Source organism: Phocoena sinus, chromosome 8 (genome assembly GCF_008692025.1).
Source record: "Phocoena sinus isolate mPhoSin1 chromosome 8, mPhoSin1.pri, whole genome shotgun sequence".
NCBI lineage: Eukaryota > Metazoa > Chordata > Mammalia > Artiodactyla > Phocoenidae > Phocoena > Phocoena sinus.
In genome coordinates, this window is record NC_045770.1 from 11,664,125 (window position 1) to 11,685,913 (window position 21,789).

Here is a 21,789-nt window from a genome sequence, read left to right on the forward strand (position 1 = left end):
ACTTATCTTGCTTTCAGTTCAACCACTTAGCACCCAATGATTATCTTCCCGCTGTCCTTCATTTCGCACATGCCTTTTGCTGTTTTCCAAGGAGCATGTTTCTAAGTCGAACCCCTGAAGTTGGCTTAAGAACAATCAATGTGCAAACACCTGGAGCTGTCACCACCTCAGCCAGGTGCTCTTTCCTGCCCTCGTTCCTCACCTGCACAATGTTTCCACAGTTCCCTTTGGTGTTGTTGATCTGAAAGGAGATAAAGTCCTCTCCCTCAATGCCGGTGCACTGCCTGTCATTGATCCGCACACCCTCCCTCTCGAAGCCGAGCTGGAAGAGTTTGCACTTAGATATGGACACTTCCATCTGGGCAGCCTTGCAGGTCACCTCTGCGTCAATGATGTCGTGGGAGTCTGTGGGGAAACAGTCATTATGAGAGGCACGTCAGTGGGAGTTGGTCTTGCTGTGTGGGTGGGTGAAGCACCCCATTCTCTTTAGAAGAGGCTGATGGGCTTCACACAGAGGCTGTAGCATTTCTAATGAAGCTCTGATCAAACTAAATGAGTATATGAACTCATTCAAAGCAATAACTTGGGCAATGCAAGGCCTTTTTTTTTTTGTCCATGCTGTGCGGCACGTGGGATCTTAGTTCCCCGACCAGGGGTCGAACCCACGCCCCCTGCATTGGAAGCGAGGAGTCTTAACCACTGGACCACCAGGGAAGTCCCCAGAGAGCCTTTTTTTAAAGGTGAAAATGCTATACAAAGCGTCTTTGATCTTTTCTTCCTAAACCCAGGATTTCCGCCCCGCTTTGGTGGTAGCTACTGTCCGTAAGCTCCATACCGCATCTGGCTCACTGTGGCCTGGCTAAAGAACGTGCCCCCAGTGAGGGCAGCCCTGGTCAGGCCACTCCACAGCCCAGCTGGCACCCAGGCCGGCACTCAGAGCTCTTGTTTTTTGAAATGGAATGCGCCAATGGACATTTTCCGTGAGTACACAAACACAGGCTAATAAGCACTAAAGAAACGGAGAGAAACGTTTTTATCTGCTTAGGTGAAGCCTTTGAACAGCACATGTGGGCCCTTTCTGCAGAGCCTTCTGGTCAACCAGGCTTTCATTCTCTGATGATGCTAAATGTGGCATGTGCCTTCTGAGTTCCTCGATTCAGCCAAGGACACGGAGCTGGGAAGCAAAGCAGGTCCCCCACAAGCCGACAAAACGAGTGTGCTCTTGGCCAGGGGACAAGGCCATTCCTACCTTATGGGGACTCCTACCTGGAGTCCTAGTTGTTTGCCGTTTGCTTCAACATTTCTGCTTTCTTCAGGACCCACCGAAAAGCTTCGGGCCAGATAAAGCTGGCTTTAAACACGTCTTACATCACCTGGCACTCTCATCCTGATTCTTTCATGTTTTCGTCAAACCAACTTATCTCCCTGTGAGTCTAAAAGATCAGTTTGGATCCCTCTGATGTTGAACATGGCCTCAGATGGAGCTGGCTGATGCTATGCATGTCCAAATTTGCGTGTTATCATTTATTGAAGAAAAGGATGTAGCTACAAGGAAACGAACATTAGCCTGCTCTGAAGAGGTCGGGTTCCTTCCTTGTTCTGCTTAAATGCTCATGAAAGCTTCATTACTTGGGTTTCTAACCCACAGTGTGGGACGTGCGGGCTCCCACCCGAAAGCCTTCCTACATGGCTGCCGGGCGTCTCCTGCGGGGCCTGTCTGGCTGGGGGTGGGGTGGCGGCAGGTGTCACTCACTGTTTCCGTAGGGAGGGGGCTCCATGCAGCCACACAGCTCCCCTCCGTTTTCCAGCTCACAGGTTCGATTGGGACAGTCCGCCCCCAGACAGGGATCTTCAACCACTCCTGCTAAAAAGGAAAACAAACAGAAACACAACTTGATTTTCACACCAACGCACGGCAGCATGTGGTCACACTCTGGACTCGCCACTTCAGTGGACCTGGTGCGGTCAGATGGCAGATGCAAACCAACAGACAGGGCAGCCTTCCGGGAAATCATGACGATAGCGAGTAATTGGGTCCTTGCTACGTGCTTCGTGCTTTGGTGGCATTACCTCTTCCGACCCTTACAAGCTCTGCCAGCTAAGTATTGTAACTTGGCATCACAGCTGAAATGCACCCAAGGTCACACACAGGTGAAGGTAAGTGGGGAAGATGGAATACACAGACACGTTTAACTGTCGGGACATCCCGAGACTGCTGCACTTCCTGCTCTGTACCACAATCATATGCATTGGTATCGTTATATTTATATAAAGAGTAGGGTCCAAGCCATTTACCTCTAGATTCCCAGCACCCAGCCACCTCATAGTAGATGCTCAACAAATACTTGTCAACAATGAAGATTTTAGGGCCAGTAAGGTCCCAGAGACGTCCCTCAAACCAGGACTTCTTAGTCTTTTTTTTGATTCATGGTCCAGCTACCCCACAAACTTCTACTTAATGTTATAAAAATAGACAAACTACCTACACACAACTCACCAGCATTGACTTAGAGTAACGGTACTGTTTTACCAAGAAGGGGAAAACTCTAAGTAAAATACAGATGTATGTGAAGTGCCATCACCAACAGGTTATAAACAATATTTCTGTAGTAGATGAGCCCATAGGCCACCTGTGAGCTCGTCAACATTTCAGTTTGAGTGAGAACTACTGATTGAGAGCATTTCTTTTAGACATTCACTTGTTTTCTTTGAGTTCTTTATTTTTGATATGAGTTTGTTTTCTGATGATTTGACTCAATATAACAAAAGCACATTTCACTTACATATTTCAGTTGTTATTTCTAATTGTGTTCCCTTGGAAATTTTTAATTTTTAAAGTTTTGTCAAATTGCCATGCAAAAAAAAAAAAAAAAAAAAAAAATCAAGTAGTCCTGAGAAGCTTAAAGTGAAACCCAGCAGTCCCTCGCCTAGGCCCTCTCCACTTCCCTGTCATTTTTCTTGGTCATTTTAAAAGTCTTTTGGTGGTTTCATCAGATATTTAACTCTATGTTTGTAAATGGTAAGCAAAAACTGTTTTCATTTAATTTTTACTTTTATCAGAATAATACTGGTAAAAAGTCAAATAATGCTGTATTGAAGAATGGCAATCCCATGTCCCAATCTTCTTATCTTCCAGTTCTAATGCTTCTGAGACAACTATTTTAAATCTTTTAATTCTTCTAGTTTTTACGTCCATATATCGAAATATCACTATTTTTCTTGATTTTTCAGTATTAGATCTCTGTCGACTTCCTCTTAGAGAAGATTAGGATTTAGTAGACGCTCACTTCTTTATTTAAAGACTGTCTCCCTATCCAGGTGTAATAATCCTCATCGTCGTGGCATATGATGGTGAGTGTTGAAGAAATAGCAATGATTCAGTCCCAGCACGAGCCAAGTTCTCTTCACGAGTTCAAAAGCAAAACAAAACCCCCGAGCTATCCCATAGCTGCAGATGCTGCTCCCGACCCTCTGCTAAGTAACTATTATACGTGGGAGGATGGGTATGGCGGAGCATCAGCCTGTCTTCATTCCTAGAAAGACGACTGAAGGAAAGCCATCAGCATCAGTTACAGGCACTTACTTTTTAAAGGCTTCCTTTTGTAAAGACGCTTTTGCTTGCCCAGTGGGTTCAGCACCTAACACCGCTGCTAAGCACACAACAGCCGCTCCATGTATGTGCTGGTTGATTAACACAATATGAACACCACCCAAGAGAATAAGGGAAAGAAAGTGTGGAGGTTACAGCTTCCAGGAAGGGAAGAACCTCACTTACAAACATGGTGGTCCACCTACCGCTTGGCAAATACGACATGCCCAATTCTGAGGGAAGTTTTAAGGTTAAAAGCAAAAATTCATACTTAAAAAAAAAAAAATCCAGACCATTTTTAAAGTTCAAAACAGTTAACGTTTTTTAAAGTATTGTTTATTAACAGAACAGGGTAAAATACTGAAGTTATCAAACAAACTATTTCTGTTGCTTGCTAACAGAGACCGGTCATTTGCTTGTTAAGAGTTTCTGAAGTCACTGAATGCATATTTTAATGAACCACATTGTTTTCAGGTTCTGAATTAAGTACATCCCTACTCTTGCTCAGGTTTGGTCTGCAGATTTACTGATGTGCACGCTCAGTCTTGGAGTGAACAGGGCCAGTTTTCACGGCAGTACCTGTATGCACATCGGGTTGGTGGTGCGTGTTGAGGGACAGGCACACATCCTGTCGGCCGCAATGTCATACTGCATTCATGGGACAGATTGATCAGTATGTATACGCACACACATATAGGGATGTGACAAATTTATGTGTGATTACGTACATATTTATTTGCTCCATGTATTTGATTAACATGGTAAGAAAATGAACAAAGAGAATAATGGATAACGCAGATCAAAATAGTTTTCTTACTACAGAAAAAAAATGCAAGAATCTACAGATCTTTATTTCATTAGTAATATATGTGTGATCCCTTTATGAATCCAGCCATGGCTTCCCTGCAACCGGGCGGATACAGCCAGCTCAATTCCAACTCGACTTGCCACTTGCCATGTGCCTTCTCGTTCTGATCTGGGCTCTGACCCATGTTAAGGGAGCCATGTTAAGTAGAGCTGAGTTTGGGGCACTGAAATCAATCAGGAATCCTATACTCTGTCCAGCTATCTTAAAGTCACTAGCTACACTGGTGTTTCTCCAACCCAGAGAACCTCACCTTCCCCAGCGGGTGTTCCAAATTCCATAACTGGTCAGGCAATTAGAGGGGAGTCAGGCTCCACTGAAAATGCGCCCCATGAAATCTGCTACAGCTCACACAGCTCTCCACCCTCCAACCCTGGAAGCAGATCTATGGGTCAAGACGCAGACCAGCCAGCCGGCCCTGGACACAGTGATGCCACTGGCAAAGCTGTGCTTTCAACTTAGAAAAGAGTCTGCAGAAATAAAATAATTCTCTTACAGCAATTCTCTTTCTCAATCCACTCGGTGCTGAGGATCCCGAAGGAGCGGCAAGACTCCCCATAGGCAGCCAGGGAGCCGCACAGCTGGTACTTCTTGTGGTTGTAGCAGCCGTCCAGGTAGCAGGACTCGTAGAAGGGAAGGGGGTCGAGCAGCCCATAGCAGGGCTGGAAGAAGCCCTTCATGTCTGTGAGCTTCAGGCAGTAGCCGTCGCCCTGCATCTTCTGGATGTGCACGTTGTCACACATGGCCGCGTACTGGGAGAACTGCAGCTCGTTGCAGCTGGGGGCGAGAGGTCTGGTCAGGGTAGGAAGCAAAACGAGGCATCCAAGATGGCCGATGAAAGGGCAGACCGTGGCAGTGCCCTTTTCAGCTAACCCAGAAGTTAGTGTGGGATGCTGATCCCAACACTAACAGACTGTGTGACCTTAGGAAAGTCACGGTAATTTCTATTGTTACGCCACTGGGATAAGTGAGGGTAAAATAAAGTTTTGGACTGGTAGCCAAAGTGTCAGACAAAAGGTAGATATTGATATAATAACCATTAACCTTCGATATAACTGATGCAATAACTATTAACGGGTGTTCATATAATAACAACCACCACCAATAATAATAATAGTTACTATCACTATTAATAATCATAGCCACGACAGTTGGTAGAATTAAAGATTTGAAAGGAAGTCCAGAAACTTCTCAACCAGTTCCAGTTTAGCTATCAGAGACCGAAAGTAAAATCATCACAAGAAAATTGGTGTCAGGCTGAAATCGTTTATAAAGGAAGAAAAAAAGGAAGAAAGGAAGGGAAAGGAAGCTTAAACAGACTCATAACTCCTCAGGAGGAACTGAAGCTTGCTCACCTTTGGAAGCCCCAGAATAGCTTAAGTGTACAAAGTAGTCATTTTTCTAACTGTGGGCCCTAGAAGTGACATTTTAGTGAAAGCATCACATTAGGAATTCTGGAATCTAATCCTGGCTTTGCCACTTATAGGACCCCCTCAACGTAAATCATTCCACTCTAGCCTCTGTTTCACCTAGAAAAGAGACTGGACCGGATGGTGCCCAAGGTTCTTTCCAGCTCTGGGTCCCATAATGCACAGGATAGTTTAATTTATGGCACATTTTTCGGTTTACACCTGCAGAAGGGTCACAGAGGGTTTGGAGCTTCATGTTCACACCTGGGAATTTAGCTGATGTTTGGTGTATTAAAGCACAAGGGGACAGAACCATTGTACGAGCAAAGAAATGCCAGGAAAGAGAAGCATATCTATAGATCCTGAGAGGAATTAACATAATTCAGCAGCCCAGAAGGGCCCTAAATTAAACACCTTTGGAGTAACTTGTTTAGCTCATTCTATTTCAGCTGGCCAGAGAGAGGCCTGATAATACCCTCGCGGACTTCTGCTTTTAAAAAGGCTTTCTTGATTCCCACCAACTTGGACCTGCCCAAAACCAAGCCTCTGGTAAGAGTCACAGACACACAGTCTCAGCACGGGGGAGCAAGGGATAGCCCTCATCTCCTGGGTTAAATCTTAATCCCACCCCCCAGCAGGGGTGCCCAGTTGCAGTCGGGCAGCTGGCCAAGGTTTCGGAATTCTAATCTTGGGAGCACTCTTCTGTTTAGCCGAGGGCTGGATGACACAACAATTTAGACTTTTATCATCTAAGCCTAGTTCCTCCCTCTGCTGTTCAAGAAACTGCTGTGCCTATTTGTATGATGAAAACTCCAAAGACCTTCAGCTTAGCTCTTTGTAGGAGTCCGGAAGGGTGATGCTGTACAAAGTCCCTTCCTCAGCAACACCTGTCATGGACGTGGGAGGACTGGGGCCCCTGAGTCTAGCGGCTGGAAGTTCTCACCTCTTCTGCATACCGTTGGTTTTCCAGCTCTGGGCCAGCACCACGCTGCTCACCACAGGCCTCCCCCGCAGGGTCACGTAATCATCGGTTAAGTCCCCGTTGAAGTTGCCACAAAGGCCACACACTTTGTTCTGCAGCCTCTCACTGATGCTGATTTTTATTACGTTGAAACCATTGTAGTGTATCTGGATGTCAGGGCTGGTGTCGATCACCAGGAACCCCTCGCTGCTGTAGATTTTGGTTGCCAACCCGGTTATAAACGGAACATTCACTTGTGTGCCATTCACCTGTCAAAGGAGAAAGAAAAAGTATATGACCCTCAAAGCAGGGGCTGGCAAACATTTACTGTAAAGGGCCAGAGTAAATATTTTAGACTTTGCGGCCCATATGATCTCTGTCAACTCTGTCCTCGTGGCAGGAAAGCTGCCAGAGACAACAGTAACTAAATGAGTGAGGCTGTGTTCCACTAAAGCTTTATTTACAAAAACAGGCAGCAAGGAGATTTGGCTGAATTTCATATTTTGCTGACCCCCTGCCCTAGAATTTGAGTACTCCCTCATCTAAGTGTCCACAGTTCCCCCCAAAGAAGCAAAATATGAAGGCAGAGAGTTACAAAAAAAAAAAATGATGGAAAAGTATAACTCACAACAAATGGCTGGATTTTTGTATAAAACTTTCTCTAGCATAAACCAATTACTGAAAACGAAATCCCAATCCCGTGCTAAAGAGGGTCTAACACGGTTAAAATGAACCCGGGGGTCATTGCTATGTTAATTGTTTTCTTGTTTATAATGTTGAAACAGGAGGTACCCTCCCAGAGGTCCTATAGGTACAGTATTTTCTCCATTTGTCATTTTCTTGCTTTATAACAGTTTCTTTTTTCTTTAGCCCTTAGGACAGAACATAACATGCCTTTCCTGTACTTACAAAATAAATTCTTCTCCCCACCCCAGGTTATTAGTAACTTTCATTTCTTAAAAAAACCAGAAGCCTTTAAAAAATATGATTCTTTACTATTTTAGTGGCTGGGGGTATTTTATTCAGCACAATGTCAGTTTTGCTGTCACGTGGTCCCTTTTCACTTTCTTGCTGCTGTATTCTGGACCAATGCAGTTGTGTCTATGTGGGCCAATTTGCAAAAGGAATTGGAGTGTCAAAAACAGTAGCAGCTTTCATTGACGTTAAAAACCAGTATTAAAATCCAGACTTTTCCTTTTAAGCCTGCAAAATACTGCCAGTCTTTTCCCTGAGGCTGGATACTAAGCTATTTGATGACTCTTCAAATAAAGATACTCCCAGTACACAATTATCTGAGCTGGTGGTAGAAAGCAGATACAGTAACACTCAATTCCAAAAATGCTCCTGTGTGTGTGCTGGCTCTCTCCCCGGCCCTCCCTAGCTGGAACCGCAACCCGGGGTAACGGGGTGCTGACTCCATGGTTCTGGTCTGTCTGCTGTGAACAGCCTGGTTTAGCTGAGAGGCTGGGGGTCACCACCACTAGTTCCGAGCAGATTATCTTCTTAAATGGAGGGATGGGAGGAATGCAAGTTGGAGAGGTGTATTAGTTATGGGGGTGGGTTGGAGATTCACATTTATTTATATACGGGTCTAAGATTCACAAGAAACCAGGCAGCAGGCCTAGGGAAGGGCCAACCTAAGAGAAAGCCACCATATCCTTCCTCTGCTTTCTTTCCCTTGGTGTGTCATCAGGGGGCGCTCTCATAGCGAGGGACGATCCCTCCCTGCCGTTTTTGTTTGTTTGTTTAACATCTTTATTGGAGTATAATTGCTCTACAATGGTTTGTTAGTTTCTGCTGTATAACAAAGTGAATCAGCTATACATATACATATACCCCCATATCTCCTCCTTCTTGCATCTCCCTTCCGTTTTTATTTAGTAGCTGTGCTTATAGGCAAACGCTTGCCTTCTCTCAGTTTCTATAACGGATGGCAGAGACGAAAGAGTGGGTCTTGGTACAGGTAGGCAGAGCTAAGAATAATTTTAAAGGCTCTTAAAAGCAAATGAGATGCTTTTTGGAAATTAATTCAGAGTAAAAGTTGACTTAGCTACCATTTTATCACCTGAGGCTCTATCAGTACCCACACCGACCTTATAGCACCCACACCTGAGGCACCCACACCGACCTTATAGCCCTGAGACACTGTATATTTCCTTTGGAAATCGTTAGTCAAGGACTAAATGGGGCCCACGCTTACGCTTATAGAATCTTTATATTTTCATTCTTTAAAATCTGGTCGTCGGTGTATGGTACGTATGAAGCAACAGCCTGTTATCCTCAAACCTCACGGAAAACCACAGCAAACAACCCCCTAGACACGCCCACGTTCCAGAGTACGTTTCTTAAGAATCAAGGACAGGCTTGTCACCTTGACAGTGTGCCGGTCGTTGATGAGAATCTGCTCTTCGTTAATGTAGAAATAGACGGGCGAAATGATGGTGAGATTGGGGGACGACCACTTGTCGAAGTTTATGATGAGCTGGAAGGAGATGTCGGGGAGCTTCTGGCAGATGGTGGAGAGCACGAAGGCGCAGTTGGCTGGGAAGCGGAGGAAGGCGCCGTCGAAGGTGCGGAAGACGCCGCCGCCGGCCGCCAGGCAGTAGGAGGTCTTGGTGCTGAAGCAGCCGCGCACCCCGTTGCGCAGCGCGCACTCTTCGTCTGACTTGCACTGGCGCGGGTCGCACTGGATCAGGTTGCGCCGGAAACAGCGGCAGCGCCGCGTGCAGTCGCTGTTCCAGAACAGCTGCTTGGGCTGGAAGAGAGGCGCCGTTTGCATGCAACCCAGGCTGTGGTCAGAGTTGGGGCCCCCAGAGCCCAGACCACCTGGACCCTTTCCAGGCGGGGCTGGCCTATCAGTAAGGGGGCTGGAATTTGCAACAAGGAGCAGTAGGGAGGCTGGTTCAATTCAAACGTTAAACCCCCTGCATGTAACTCAGATGCCAATGTGTAGTTTAGTCTTTATTGGTTTCAGTCAAGAATTTGGGAATCTCTGCGGCTGGACTGTAGAACTAATCACAGCCAACCAACCGGAACGGGCAGCTGTCAGAGGAACTAAGTGAAGAGGAAAAACAGTTGGTAGGAAATTAATCTAACAAGTACCAGCTCCACTTCAAGGAAGAAATTTAAATTCACTCAATAATGATAAACCCCACCCTTCAATCTTAAATAGGCTAAAAGAAAGCGATAACCAACTCTTACGATGAACCATTTCAACATTCCACGATACTCACTGTTGCAAACGTCTTCCTTGTATCTAATCTACTTCCAATTTACTTCTGTTGCAAATACTCCATTGCTATGTCCTGAAGTGAGAGACCTAGATAACAGTGAGGTCCCACGAAAGGAGAGCTTTGAGATCAGGCCACCTGGGGTTTGATCCCAGCCCTACATGTGCCACCCTGAGGGGCACTACCAAGCTCCCAGAGTGTCAGTTTCCTCTCTCGAAACTGGAGATAATAATAATGTCTTGCAAGGCAGTTGTGAAGATTAAATAAGACATGTGAAGCACATTTTCCGGCTGAGAGAAGGTACTCAATAAATAATAGCTGCTGTTGTTACCGGAGAAGGACCGCTCACCCTCTTTCAGATAGTGAGGAATTATATAAAGTTATATTAAATCCTACGACCAAGTGGATCATCAGTTGGTAGCAGCTATTATTTTTCACTCTCTGCAATCTGTAGACATGACTCTGCTTGGGGACCTCGTGCTCTTGATCTTGCACTTGTTCTAGAGCAAGAATTCCAGGGAACTGTTGGAAATCGGTCGTGATTGTCCAAGTGGAGTGTGGTCCCAACGAGTGGACTACTTCATAGACATGTGGCCACTCGGGGCATTAATTCAATTTTCTAAAACGGTGCTATCCAGAGGTGGTTTATTTATTTATTGTTTTTGCGGTACGCAGGCCTCTCACTGTTGTGGCCTCTCCCGTTGCGGAGCACAGGCTCCGGACGCGCAGGCTCAGCGGCCATGGCTCACGGGCCCAGCCGCTCCGCGGCATGTGGGATCTTCCTGGACCGGGGCACGAACCCGTGTCCCCTGCATCGGCAGGCGGACTCTCAACCACCACGCCTCCAGGGAAGCCCCAGAGGTGTTTAAATGGCACAAGATGGGCCTATGCTACTGTCTGGTCACCATTTTCCATTTTAACTATAGACTTATCAAAACCCTGGATATCAAATACAGATCTGACTCAGATCCAAGGGTAAGTAGATAGAGGGTGAGATCTTCCAGGAAGAGTTTTCTCAATCTGGTGCACTTCAAGATTCCAGTGCACTGCTGATTCTTTCATCCTCAAAATGAAGTAGTTTCTGGAAACAAGTCTTCCCTCCTTCCAGACCTGTAAAATATTGACTTTCTTTCTCTTGTCAGATTTGCAGAAAAATTGAGCGGATGGTCTGGCCTCTCTCTGATAAGAAGTCAGACATTACATGGGTGGAAAGAGCAAAATAACCTGAAGTATGTGGATATGATCAAGGGTAGAGAACTCATCCCACAGGAGAACTTGATCATGAAACTGGCATCACAGTAAAGAGACAGGCCCAGTGCTGCTTTCTCCACCTTAATTAGACCTGACAACATCAGCTGGGTGATTACCCTACATGCTAATGGCTAGATGTGTTCTCTTTTTATTTCCAAAGAAATCTGTTGAATAAACAAGCCTCCAAGCTTGTTTGAATTGTGGCAAGTAGATGTGGATTATCTGTTTTGTGAGTTTGCTACTTCCCAGATATATGTTGTTGTCAAAACCCACTGACTTTCTGATGAAAAGCGGATAATAATGTTTATAAGTGCTAATAGTTGCCGAGAGCTGTATTGTGCCTTCCTGAGAGCTCCAAGGGCTTTTACACGCATCATTTCATTAACACACCTGGATTTTTCATTTATAAAATGCTTCTTAAGAGAATGAACAAAAACAATAGCAGTTACCAATTATTGAACTACTAGGTGCCAGGTACTAAGGCACCTGGCATTGATTACTTATACAACGACCATACTGAGTTGGTATTATTGGTAATATTTTGTAGATAAGGCAACAGAAGCTCAGAGAAATGACACAGTTTGCTCAATGTCACATCAACAGCATTGGTTCAGCTAGGATCAAACCCAAATCTCATTCTATTATGTCACAGACACTCAGGATCTCTGTGGAGGGGTGCATGACACACTTGCTAGATGGAAACATTTCAGTAAATCTCTGGACAGGGGAGCAGAGATTATAATAGTGTTTTTCAGTTTTGAGCCTGGTTATCTCTTCTCCCAGATTGTGGGAAAACGGAATCTATTATTATTTTCTCCCACATGGTCTGCCTCTTCCTTTCAAATAATCAATATTTCTAAGAGCTTAACTTCAAAACTCACCTCTACCAAGAAGCCTTCCTTGATCAATTTTACTATTTTACTCTACTTTTTCCCATCTTTCTAATACAACATTTAAACAAATTTCCCACCGAAAATGAGACCAAAGGTAACGTCCATATTGATTTTCTTTTATCTCCTCTCAAAGTAAAGCCAACTTAGTTGTTCTTGAACAAGAACAATGCATCTTTACAGAAAGGAGGCATTATTTATTTTTTGCCTAGTTTATTTCCAGTTCAGACATTTCAATTAGATTTTTTTAATGCTGTGGCTCTTTTTCATCTTAAAATTGATTAGTTCTCTAGGGTATTATATTTCACTTGTTGATATGTTATTTTGTAATTGTCCTCTTGTTCTTTAAAGTGCTTTTTTTTTTTTTTTGCGGTACGCGGGCCTCACTGTTGTGGCCTCTCCCATTGCGAGCACAGGCTCCGGACGCGCAGGCTCAGTGGTCATGGCTCATGGGCCCAGCCGCTCCGCGGCACGTGGGATCTTCCCGGACCGGGGCACGAACCTGTGTCCCCTGCATCGGCAGGCGGACTCTCAACCACTGCGCCACCAGGGAAGCCCTAAAGTGCATTTTTTCCCCCTCTCCTGAATAGATTTTCAAGTTCCTTAAGGCAGGGAACATGCTTTATCATCCCCAACGATACCACTAGCACAGGATCTGCAAATAGCAGCTATTCCATCGATGCTATTGTTAACTGTCTACTCGCCAGCCAGCGTAAGGTGTTGATATCCTTTAAACAGAGAATGGCCTGGAGGCAGAACCAAGGGCTAAATACCCTCTCCAGGAAAGATCTCTTCTAGCTTAGCATCACAGCACATAAAGAAAGATTACAGGGTAGAAAAGTAAATGATTTTGTGAGCTAATATGTTTTACTCAAAGAAGGGCATCTTCATCAGCTTTATGTGAAGCCCCCAAAAAGAGAGAAGCAGAGGGTAGGACACAACTCTCGGGGGATGGTACTAGAGTGACAAATGACACATGCAGAAATGGCAGCCCTCACTCTCTCTAATGGAGCTGCAATAAGCAGAAGAGGGAAAGCCCCATCTGCTAGCCTCGAGCTCTATCTTTTGCAGTTAAAAGTGTCCTTAGCTGAGACAGCTACAAATGTCAGATTCACCACCGTCCTATTTCCAAACAGTAGCCACATCAGAAGCTTTCTAACTAAGATTTACAGGAGAAGAAATCAGAAGGGCCTAGAGAAAGGCGTGGAGGAGAGAGAAACACAAATGCTAGCGAGGAAGGGTGGGAGAGTGAGACCCAAACACGTTTCCCAATCTGGTACTCCGTGCACAAGAGCCTCACCAGACCTGTCCTTGACCTCTCGGCCCCCAGCTCTGCCTGCCTGCGAATCCACACCACGATCTTTGTAATCAAGTGGGAAGATGGGTCCACCGTGGCCCGCCTCTTGGAGCGGGAGAGAAATCTGCCCAGCAAGGAGGACCCGGTGGGCGGGGCACCCCTACCTCGTAGTACTTGCCGTCAGAGTAGCAGCCGCAGCTGTGGGGCAGGATGCAGCTCTTGCCATTGAGGACGTAGCCGGCGTCGCACTGGCAGCCCTCCACGCAGTAGTGGTTGCAGTCGCTCTTCAGGCGGATCGCGGCACAGCGGGGCTGGCACACGCTCACGCAGCTCTCGTAGTGGCTGTTGGGAGGGCAGGTGACGGCTGGAACGGGAGACGAGAGTCAAGATCGACAGTCACCAGGACGGTCAACGCTTTCCTCTGGCCCATCGCTCACCCACTTGCGGAGACGGAGGCCCGGCGGGGAGGAAGCTTTGCCACCTTCCCTCTTTCCTACTCTCTCTGCTTATGGAAAGCCTCTATCTGACTTATCCCTGTGGGAGTAATGGACCAAAGAGCAGATGGAGGTGACAAGACTCCTCACACCATCTTTGTCCTGTCCTCAGCCTTGTTTCCTGAGGTCCTCTAGAACCTGTTGCCTTAAACCCATCTCCCAACATGCATCTTGACTCCAGTGAGTCACTGGATGGCCCCCTGGGGGTGCCCCATATTCACTCCTGTCTTTAGGTCCCCAGGTGTGTTGATCTCCCTTCCCCAACCCCTGCTTCATCCTCCCAGCCTAACTGAATCCTGCATTCTTCAAGCCCCAGGTGGAGTCCCAACTTATCTGCAGAACTCCCTACTCTTATACCAATACCAACTCAGAACTTCCAGGACCTTTTTCTAAGACAGTAGTTTATAAACGGTAGGCCCCTGAGCCTCTTGATTTCTGAGAAGGCAAACGTGCACTGTGTGTGTGCCTGTGTATACAGACCGACCCATGTCAGCTATGTTCTGTGGTTTTCAAATGCATGTAGATGCTTTTCTGGAAGGCAGTTGGGGTCCTGGTGAAGAGCGTGGGCTCTGGAGCCAAGCTGTAAGAGACTGGAGCCATTACTTAATCTCTCTGGGCCTCAGTTCCTTATCTGTACAACACAGATACCCACAGCACCACTTCATGGCTCATTGGGAGGGAATGAGTGAGTCTGTGTACTTACAACAGTGCCAAGCAACTAAGTGTTCAGTAAGTGTTAGCTAATCATTAAAGATAGGTTTGCTTAAAAGTTTTACAGAAACTAATAATGCCATTTGCAGGGACATGGATGGACCTAGAGATTGTCATACTGAGTGAAGTAAGCCAGACAGAGAAAGACAAATATCATATGGTATCGCTTATACGTGGAATCTAAAAAAATGGTACAAATGAACTTATTGTCAATTCCACTCCTGGGTATATACTCAAAAGATTTGAGAGAAGTATTTCAAAGAGAGATTTATACACGTTGTCATAGCAGCATTATTCACAATAGCTAAACCATGGAAGCAATCCAAGTGTCCATCAATGGATGAGCAAAATGTCTATATACAATGGAATTATTCAGCCTTAAAAAGGAAGGAAATTCTGCAGTATACTACAAGGATGAACCTTGAGGACGTTATGCTAAGTGAAATAAAGCACCCACAAAAAGACAAATACTGGGGGACTTCCCTGGTGTCTCAGTGGTTAAGAATCCGCCTGCCAGCGCAGGGGACATGCATTCGAGCCCTGGTCTGGGAAGATCCCACATGCCGCAGAGCAACTAAGCCCATGCACCACAACTACTGAGCCTGCGTGCCTACAGCCTGTGCTCCGCAACAAAGAGAAGCCACCGCAACAGGAAGCCCACTCACGGCAACAAAGACTAGCCCCCGCTCGCCGCAACTAGAGAAAGCCCACGCACAGCAATGGAGACCAATGCAGCCAAAAATAAATTAAAAAAAAAAAAGACAAGTACTGTATGATTCCACTTCTCCAAGGTATCTAAAGTAGTTAAGTTCACAAAGACAGAAAGTAGAACATTGGTTGCCAGGGGCTGGGGTGGTGTGGGGTGGTGTGGGGTGCGGAGAATTATTGGAATGTTATGGAATGGAGAGTTATTATTTAGTGGGTACAGAGTTTCAGTTTTACAAGATGAAAAGAGTTCTGGAGATGGATGGTGGTGATGGTTGCACAGCAATGTGAATGTATTTAATGCCACTGAACTGTACACTTCAAAATGGTTAAGATGGTAAATTTTATGTCTGTATTACCACAATAAAACAATTTTAATGCCATATCTGCTATGTCCTTATTTCATGTGCATTCTTTGTGAGGTTGACTGTCTTTTCATTTGTTTGTAATCCATTTGTATGTCTTTCCTGTGAACTGCCTTTTCACATCCTTTGCACATTTTGTGTTGGTTGAATTTTTTTCTTATTGAATTGTAAAGGCTCTTTATAAATTAAAAATAGACTTTTGTCTGTCATGTGTTAAAAATATTTATCATTTGTCTTTTGACTTTGCTTCTTCTTTTTTTTTTTTTGGTATGTTTGTGACTTTGATTATGTTTTTGCCACGTAGAAATTTAAAAATTTAAAGTAATCAAATTTATCAGGTTTTCCCTTATGGCTCTGGTCATTTCTCTTAGAAAGTCCCTCTCTACTGCAAGATTACCAAAAAGACTCCTTTGTTTTTCTTCTAGTAGTTTTATAACTTAAATTTCTATGTTTAATCTTGGTTCTGTCTGGACTTTATTTTTTTTTCATTCCCTTTTCTTTTTAATTTAATTAAATTAACTAATTTTTTATACAGCAGGTTCTTATCAGTTATCTATTTTATACATATTAGTGCATACATGTCAATCCCAATCTCCCAATTCATCCCACCACTACACCCCCAGACTTTATTTTTTTATTTTTTTTTTTTTTTGGTACGCGGGCCTCTCACTGCTGTGGCCCCTCCCGCTGCGGAGCACAGGCTCCGGACGCACAGGCTCAGCGGCCATGGCCCACGGGCCCAGCCGCTCCTCAGCATGTGGGATCCTCCCGGACCGGGGCACGAACCCATGTCCCCTGCATAGGCAGGCGGACTCTCAACCACTCTGCCACCAGGGAAGCCCCGCCAGACTTTATTTTTGATTGAGGAAATGAAGGAAGTGTTTAAATAGTTTTCTGCCTGCTAGTTTGTCCCTTATTGAATAGTACATTTCCCCCCAGTGATCTGAAATGCCAGCTTTACTATATACTAATTTCTCTTTAGTGTTTGAGCCTGTTTCTGGACTTTCTCATCAGTCCACTGGTTGGTCTTTCTGGGAATGTGCCGGTATTGACTTGTTTTAATTACTGAAACTCTACAATACATTTTAATATCTGGGAAGATATACTATCGATTTAGAGATGTCCACTGTTGTTTCAAGTGTGCTGGTCCTATTTCTCCAACTAGACAATAAACTCATTATTTTACACTTCTGATTCTTCCAGGGCCCTCAAAATTGTGCTGAGAACATGACAGGTGGTTAATAAATATTTGATTCTTGAAAACAAACTTCCAAATTCCTAATTCTGATTTTCTCTACCCAAATGAAGTACTAAGAGCTGAGAGTGATGATGTCTCTACACCTGGATTTCTATCACGGTCACGAACGTGTCTCTTGCTGTGGCCAGTGGACTGATGTAGCCTTTGTGCCCAAGGTGGGTAGGATGTGTGGGTCCCTCTGAGGAGCAATGCAGCAATGCAATAGAATTGACCTTGTTTGAGCCCTGGCTTTGCAACTAACTAGCAGTGTCACCTTGGGCAGGTTACTTACTCTCACTAAACCTCTGCTTCCTCATCTGTAAAATGGGGATAATGAGTAGTAAAGATAAAATGAAGTGCGATTTTGCAAAGCTTCTGGTACAGGGCCTGGTACTTCAATGAAAGCTTCTGTTATTAATAGTAGGAGCAGTTGTAGTAATAGGAATAGGAATTTTAAAAAGTTGTTCCACTAGAATTTATTGAGTTTGCAGAGAAATATATAAGAAACCCCCTAATTACCAGATTTGGACCCAGGACTCTGAAGTAGCAAAAGCTGCCTCTGATAAAAGAGAAAATGATAATGATACTCAAACTTGGCTGACCACGTACCAGATGTCAGGCACCAGGTGGCCTGGTTTATGAGACATCATCACAGTTAATTCTCACGATGGCCCACTGAGGTTGGTACATGCCTTCACAGACCTGATCCTACAGAGCTGTACACCCTCTGCAGTACCTGCGGGCTCCCCAGCTCCTCAGGGCCTCCTGGCCTGACCAGGGTAAGAGAAGCAGTACTGCACAGGGGGAGAGCATTGTCTCTGGAGGCACTTTCCAACTTACCCGAGCCACTTGCCTTGGGAAAGTCACTGAATCACTCTGAGCTTCAGTTTCTTCCTCTAGAAAATGGGACTATTAATGGTGCCTACTTTACAGGGTTGCTGTAAAGTTACAGGAGTCAATGAGTGAGGACTCATATCGCACTTAGAATAGTGCCTGGCGGAGCTAAATACCTGCCGTGCGGGTTATTTGCTTCTCTTACCGTACCCTCACCATCCCGTGCTCTACTTTAAGTCCCCCATTAAGGGATTGAAAGAATGACAAATTCAGCTAAAGAATTTTAAGGATGGGTTAGTAATGAAGACAATCGGCCTCCCTTCCCCGCCCCCCCCCCCCCCCCCCCCCCCCCCCCGCCCCAAGTCTGTTTGTTCAACTTGGGTGAAGGAGTTTTCCAATGCATTTGCAAAGAAGGTAATTGAGTAATAAATTATCCCATTGACAGGAACAGCCAATATCGTTGAAAAACAACAGCATTCTACCTTGTTACCAACAAAGCGTACGTTTAACGGGCAGTTCTGGTTTAATCCTTTTTCTCCTGAAAACACCATTCTCATATCTCAACATGTGAGTGTTGAAATGGATTAATTCTTAGTAGAGGCGGGGGGTGGGCAGAGGGATGCTGTTCTGCCCTTGCTTCTCAGAGATTAACGTCATGTCAGATATGGTTACAAACAACTGTATTCAAGGCAGCCTGTGTTCACTGATCTCTCAGATTGAATTGGCTGAGTTAGGACTCCATCTCCCACGGCTTTCCTCTGTTCTGAAATTCAAAATGGAAAACTAAGCTGTCTCCAACTGTGTCCGCCCCCCCAATCTCCACCCACACGCCGTCTTTAAAGTATAATTTCTTTCTCTTATTTTAGCTTTTCTTTTTGCCAGTCACCACCACCACCTCTTCAGGAGCTCTCTTTTGGATCTTGGCCCCTGTCCTGAAATGCCAAGGTGGGGGAAGGTCTATCCCTCTCGTGGTAAGGACGCTTGGCCTGGGCCTTGCTGGCAGGCAGCTATCTAGGCCCGGATGGGGCCCGTGGCCAAGGGTGAGGCAGGACAGACTCTGCTCTGAGTGCCTTGGATGGAACTCCCTGTGACGGTGTATAGAGTAGGCAACCGATGTCTGGACAGAACTTTGAGGAGGGGAGAGGAAAAGTTGCTGGTGGAGGGGACAGACGGACAAGAAAAATAGTTTTCATATGCATTATGAAGGGTATCCGTTTCCCAAACTGTTTCCCCATCCTGCACCAGTTTCAGCCCCGTGAGTCCAAGCTGCATAGAAGTAGGGGACCTTCCTCCTCAAAGGTAAGGTCATAAGGGCTTACGAACTTGCTTCCTTTTCTTTCCTGGGAGTGACAAAAATTGATATCCATAAATTAAGGTGAGACTTCCTGGAATTAGCCTCCTCTAAAAACAGTTCTTCCCTACGGTCTCCCTGCCCATTGCAGCTGGAGGCAACGGATGTGGGCATACACTACCCCTCGCTCCCCATCCCAGCCACGCCACACAGCAGTGCAGTCGCCATGGCATGGCCACAGGAAAAGAGGGAACGCCCTGTAACAGGTCTCAAGAGGCAGCAGGCAGTGTCTCCTTCCTAAAACTGTCTCCCCGTCCTGCACCATCTTTAGGCCCCTGTGTCTACAGCCTGGTGTGCTGATTTAGAGGAAGGCAAGCTCTCTCGCCCCACTGAGCTCACCCCAGTGAATCCAGAGTAGCTCTAGAGATTTATCCAGACCCTGACGTTTTTATAGGCATATTTATTTTACTAAAGTCACCAGAGGCCAATTAGTCTGGACAGTCACTCCTACTGGCATCGCTCCCCCCAGCCCCTCACTCAGGGACTGAGCATGGCTGAAATGGCATCTTTCCCCCCGCCCCCACTTCCTCCCACCCTGTCCTCCCAATCTACATGAATCCAGTTATGTGGGATGTACACGAACTGTGTGAGCATTAAACGACAACACTGTTTCTGGTTTTTTATCCAAATCTCCCTTTCCCAGGATGAAAAGGGAGCTTACTCTCCGGGACCCCTGCTGGATCACATATTTAGAGCTCTTTGCATTCAGCATCCATGTGTAGCCTTTTTCATACAGTTAGGCCTCGAAGAAATTTGCTATAGCTAATGAGATTGAGATGGGAAAATAGACCAAGGCAGATTGGCCGAAGACCAATACTGGTTTCTCTTCCCCATCTTTTCCTATTGTGATGTGCTAAATGCAGACAAATTATTCCACTGTGAAGTGTATGAGTTGAGGGCAGGAGCTTTGGGGCTGGAAGGTCAAACCCTGACTCTGCCACTGAGATAGTAGGACCTTAGGCAAATTACTTAACTCCTCTGAGTCTCAGCTTCTCCCTAACTGGGTTATGGAGGAACAAATGTTGATCAAGTGTGTAGCACTGGGCTTGGCTCAAAGCGAGCCACGAATGTGAACGATACCACTTAACAGGCATGGAGTGTGCTAGGCTTTCAGTTACCCAGCTTGATCCTCCTCACGTTTCTGTAGCATAAAGAGTGTAGGCAGAGCATTACTGGGGGAAACTAAGGACTGGGGAGGAAAAGTGAAATGCTTCAAAGTCACACCGATCCCTAAGGACAGAGCAAGGCTAGAATCCAGGAGCTCTAGTTCTTTTTCTTGTTTTTCATTGACATGTCGTTGATGTGCATCTAATTCTTTTCCCAATGCTTTTAACATTCTGCTATATTTCATCAACGCAGAGACGGATATATGACATATATGAATCAAAGAGAAAAACACACTAAGAGAAAGTATATAAATGATCAGTACACTTAATGATGGGTCCATGAGGTTCTAGAACATACTAGGCTATCTACTAACTCACTCTTCCCTCGATTCGTCCTTTGTTAGAATCTTATTGTGCCCTTGCTGAGCCCAAATGCCATGTGTGCTGCTCTGTGCTTTATGTATGTGATCTTATTTCGTCCTCAGAGGAATACAGGGAATAAGCGGTATTAATCCCACTTTATAGATAAGAAAACGGAGGCTCCAGGCGGTTCAATCTCTTGTTTCAGTTAACAAACTCAATTCCAAAGTGCATTTCCTGAAATTGCCCCACTCAGTTTGCTCTGACTTGTACTGGATGACCGGCCTGCCCACACCAATCAAGATGGAAGGAGAGACAACGGGAAGGACTCACAGCAGGACGTGTAGTTCCTCCAGCCGGTCACTGCGATGCCCTGCGTCTGGCACGTGCTGGCGTAGTTCTGCAGCCAGCTGCAGGCGGTCTGCACGGCGCCGCCATCGATGCAAGAGTCAAACAGGCAGTTCTTGTAGAAGAAAGCGGGGTTGACCTTGCTGTGACACTTGGTGAAGCCTGAGTTCTGGTTGGGGATCAGGCTGCAGAGCTGCTGCACTTTGGAGAAACCTTCCACTTTGGCACAGGAAGGGCAGCGGTCGCCACAGCCAACCTGGCAGAAGGTGTCCCTCTTCACCCAGCTCTGTCCAAACTCATTGACGCTGGAGGCCAGCAGGCCCATGGGCATCTCCAGGTCGTCTTCGGGGTTGCCGTTATAGCGGCCACACAGGCCGTAGGTGATGTTCTGCATGCCCCGAGGGACCGTGATGGACAGGAAGGTCTTCCAATCATACACAACCTTCAGGCCAAAGTCAGTTTCCACCACCACATGGAAGCCAAAGGAAAAGATGTTTATCTTCCCTTGTCCCAACTTCAGGGGCAGATAGAGCCGTTCACTGTTGACCTGCAAGAGCAAGAGGGTGGGCACAGACAATACAGGTGGCCCAGGCAGCCCCGCCCCACTCTTCTAATGATTAGCCTCTGAGAGGCAGCCCCACGGGGGGTTGGAGCAGGTTGAATGAAATCTTTGCCTTTAGTGTTGTTTCTGTCCCTCAACTATTATTATTAGGATTTGAACAGACTTAAATGACTATCCTTTGTACACGAATATACCTATTTATTTCAGTGCCTTCTGTTTATAGC

The 21,789-nt window shown here is 45.7% G+C and overlaps 1 protein-coding gene across 11 annotated transcripts in view; it reads right to left on the reverse strand.

Annotated features, from left to right (window-relative positions):
* TECTA (tectorin alpha) overlaps positions 1 to 21,789 on the reverse strand; it is an 85,741-nt gene that overhangs the window by 10,613 nt on the left and 53,339 nt on the right. For 10 of the 11 annotated variants that reach the window (XR_004351127.1, XM_032640624.1, XM_032640623.1 and 7 more), the window contains 7 exons: positions 20,989 to 21,550; positions 13,657 to 13,856; positions 9,196 to 9,579; positions 6,807 to 7,093; positions 4,951 to 5,231; positions 1,754 to 1,864; positions 203 to 405 (listed from right to left, as the gene is read on the reverse strand). Coding sequence is in view for 9 of the 11 variants with exons in the window: in XM_032640624.1 (XP_032496515.1) it covers positions 203 to 405; positions 1,754 to 1,864; positions 4,951 to 5,231; positions 6,807 to 7,093; positions 9,196 to 9,579; positions 13,657 to 13,856; positions 20,989 to 21,550 (2,028 nt within the window). In the remaining 2 variants the exon portion in view is untranslated. Of the gene's footprint in view, positions 1 to 202; positions 406 to 1,753; positions 1,865 to 4,950; positions 5,232 to 6,806; positions 7,094 to 9,195; positions 9,580 to 13,656; positions 13,857 to 20,988; positions 21,551 to 21,789 lie in introns of those variants that run through there. The other variant, XR_004351128.1, reaches the window with a different exon arrangement.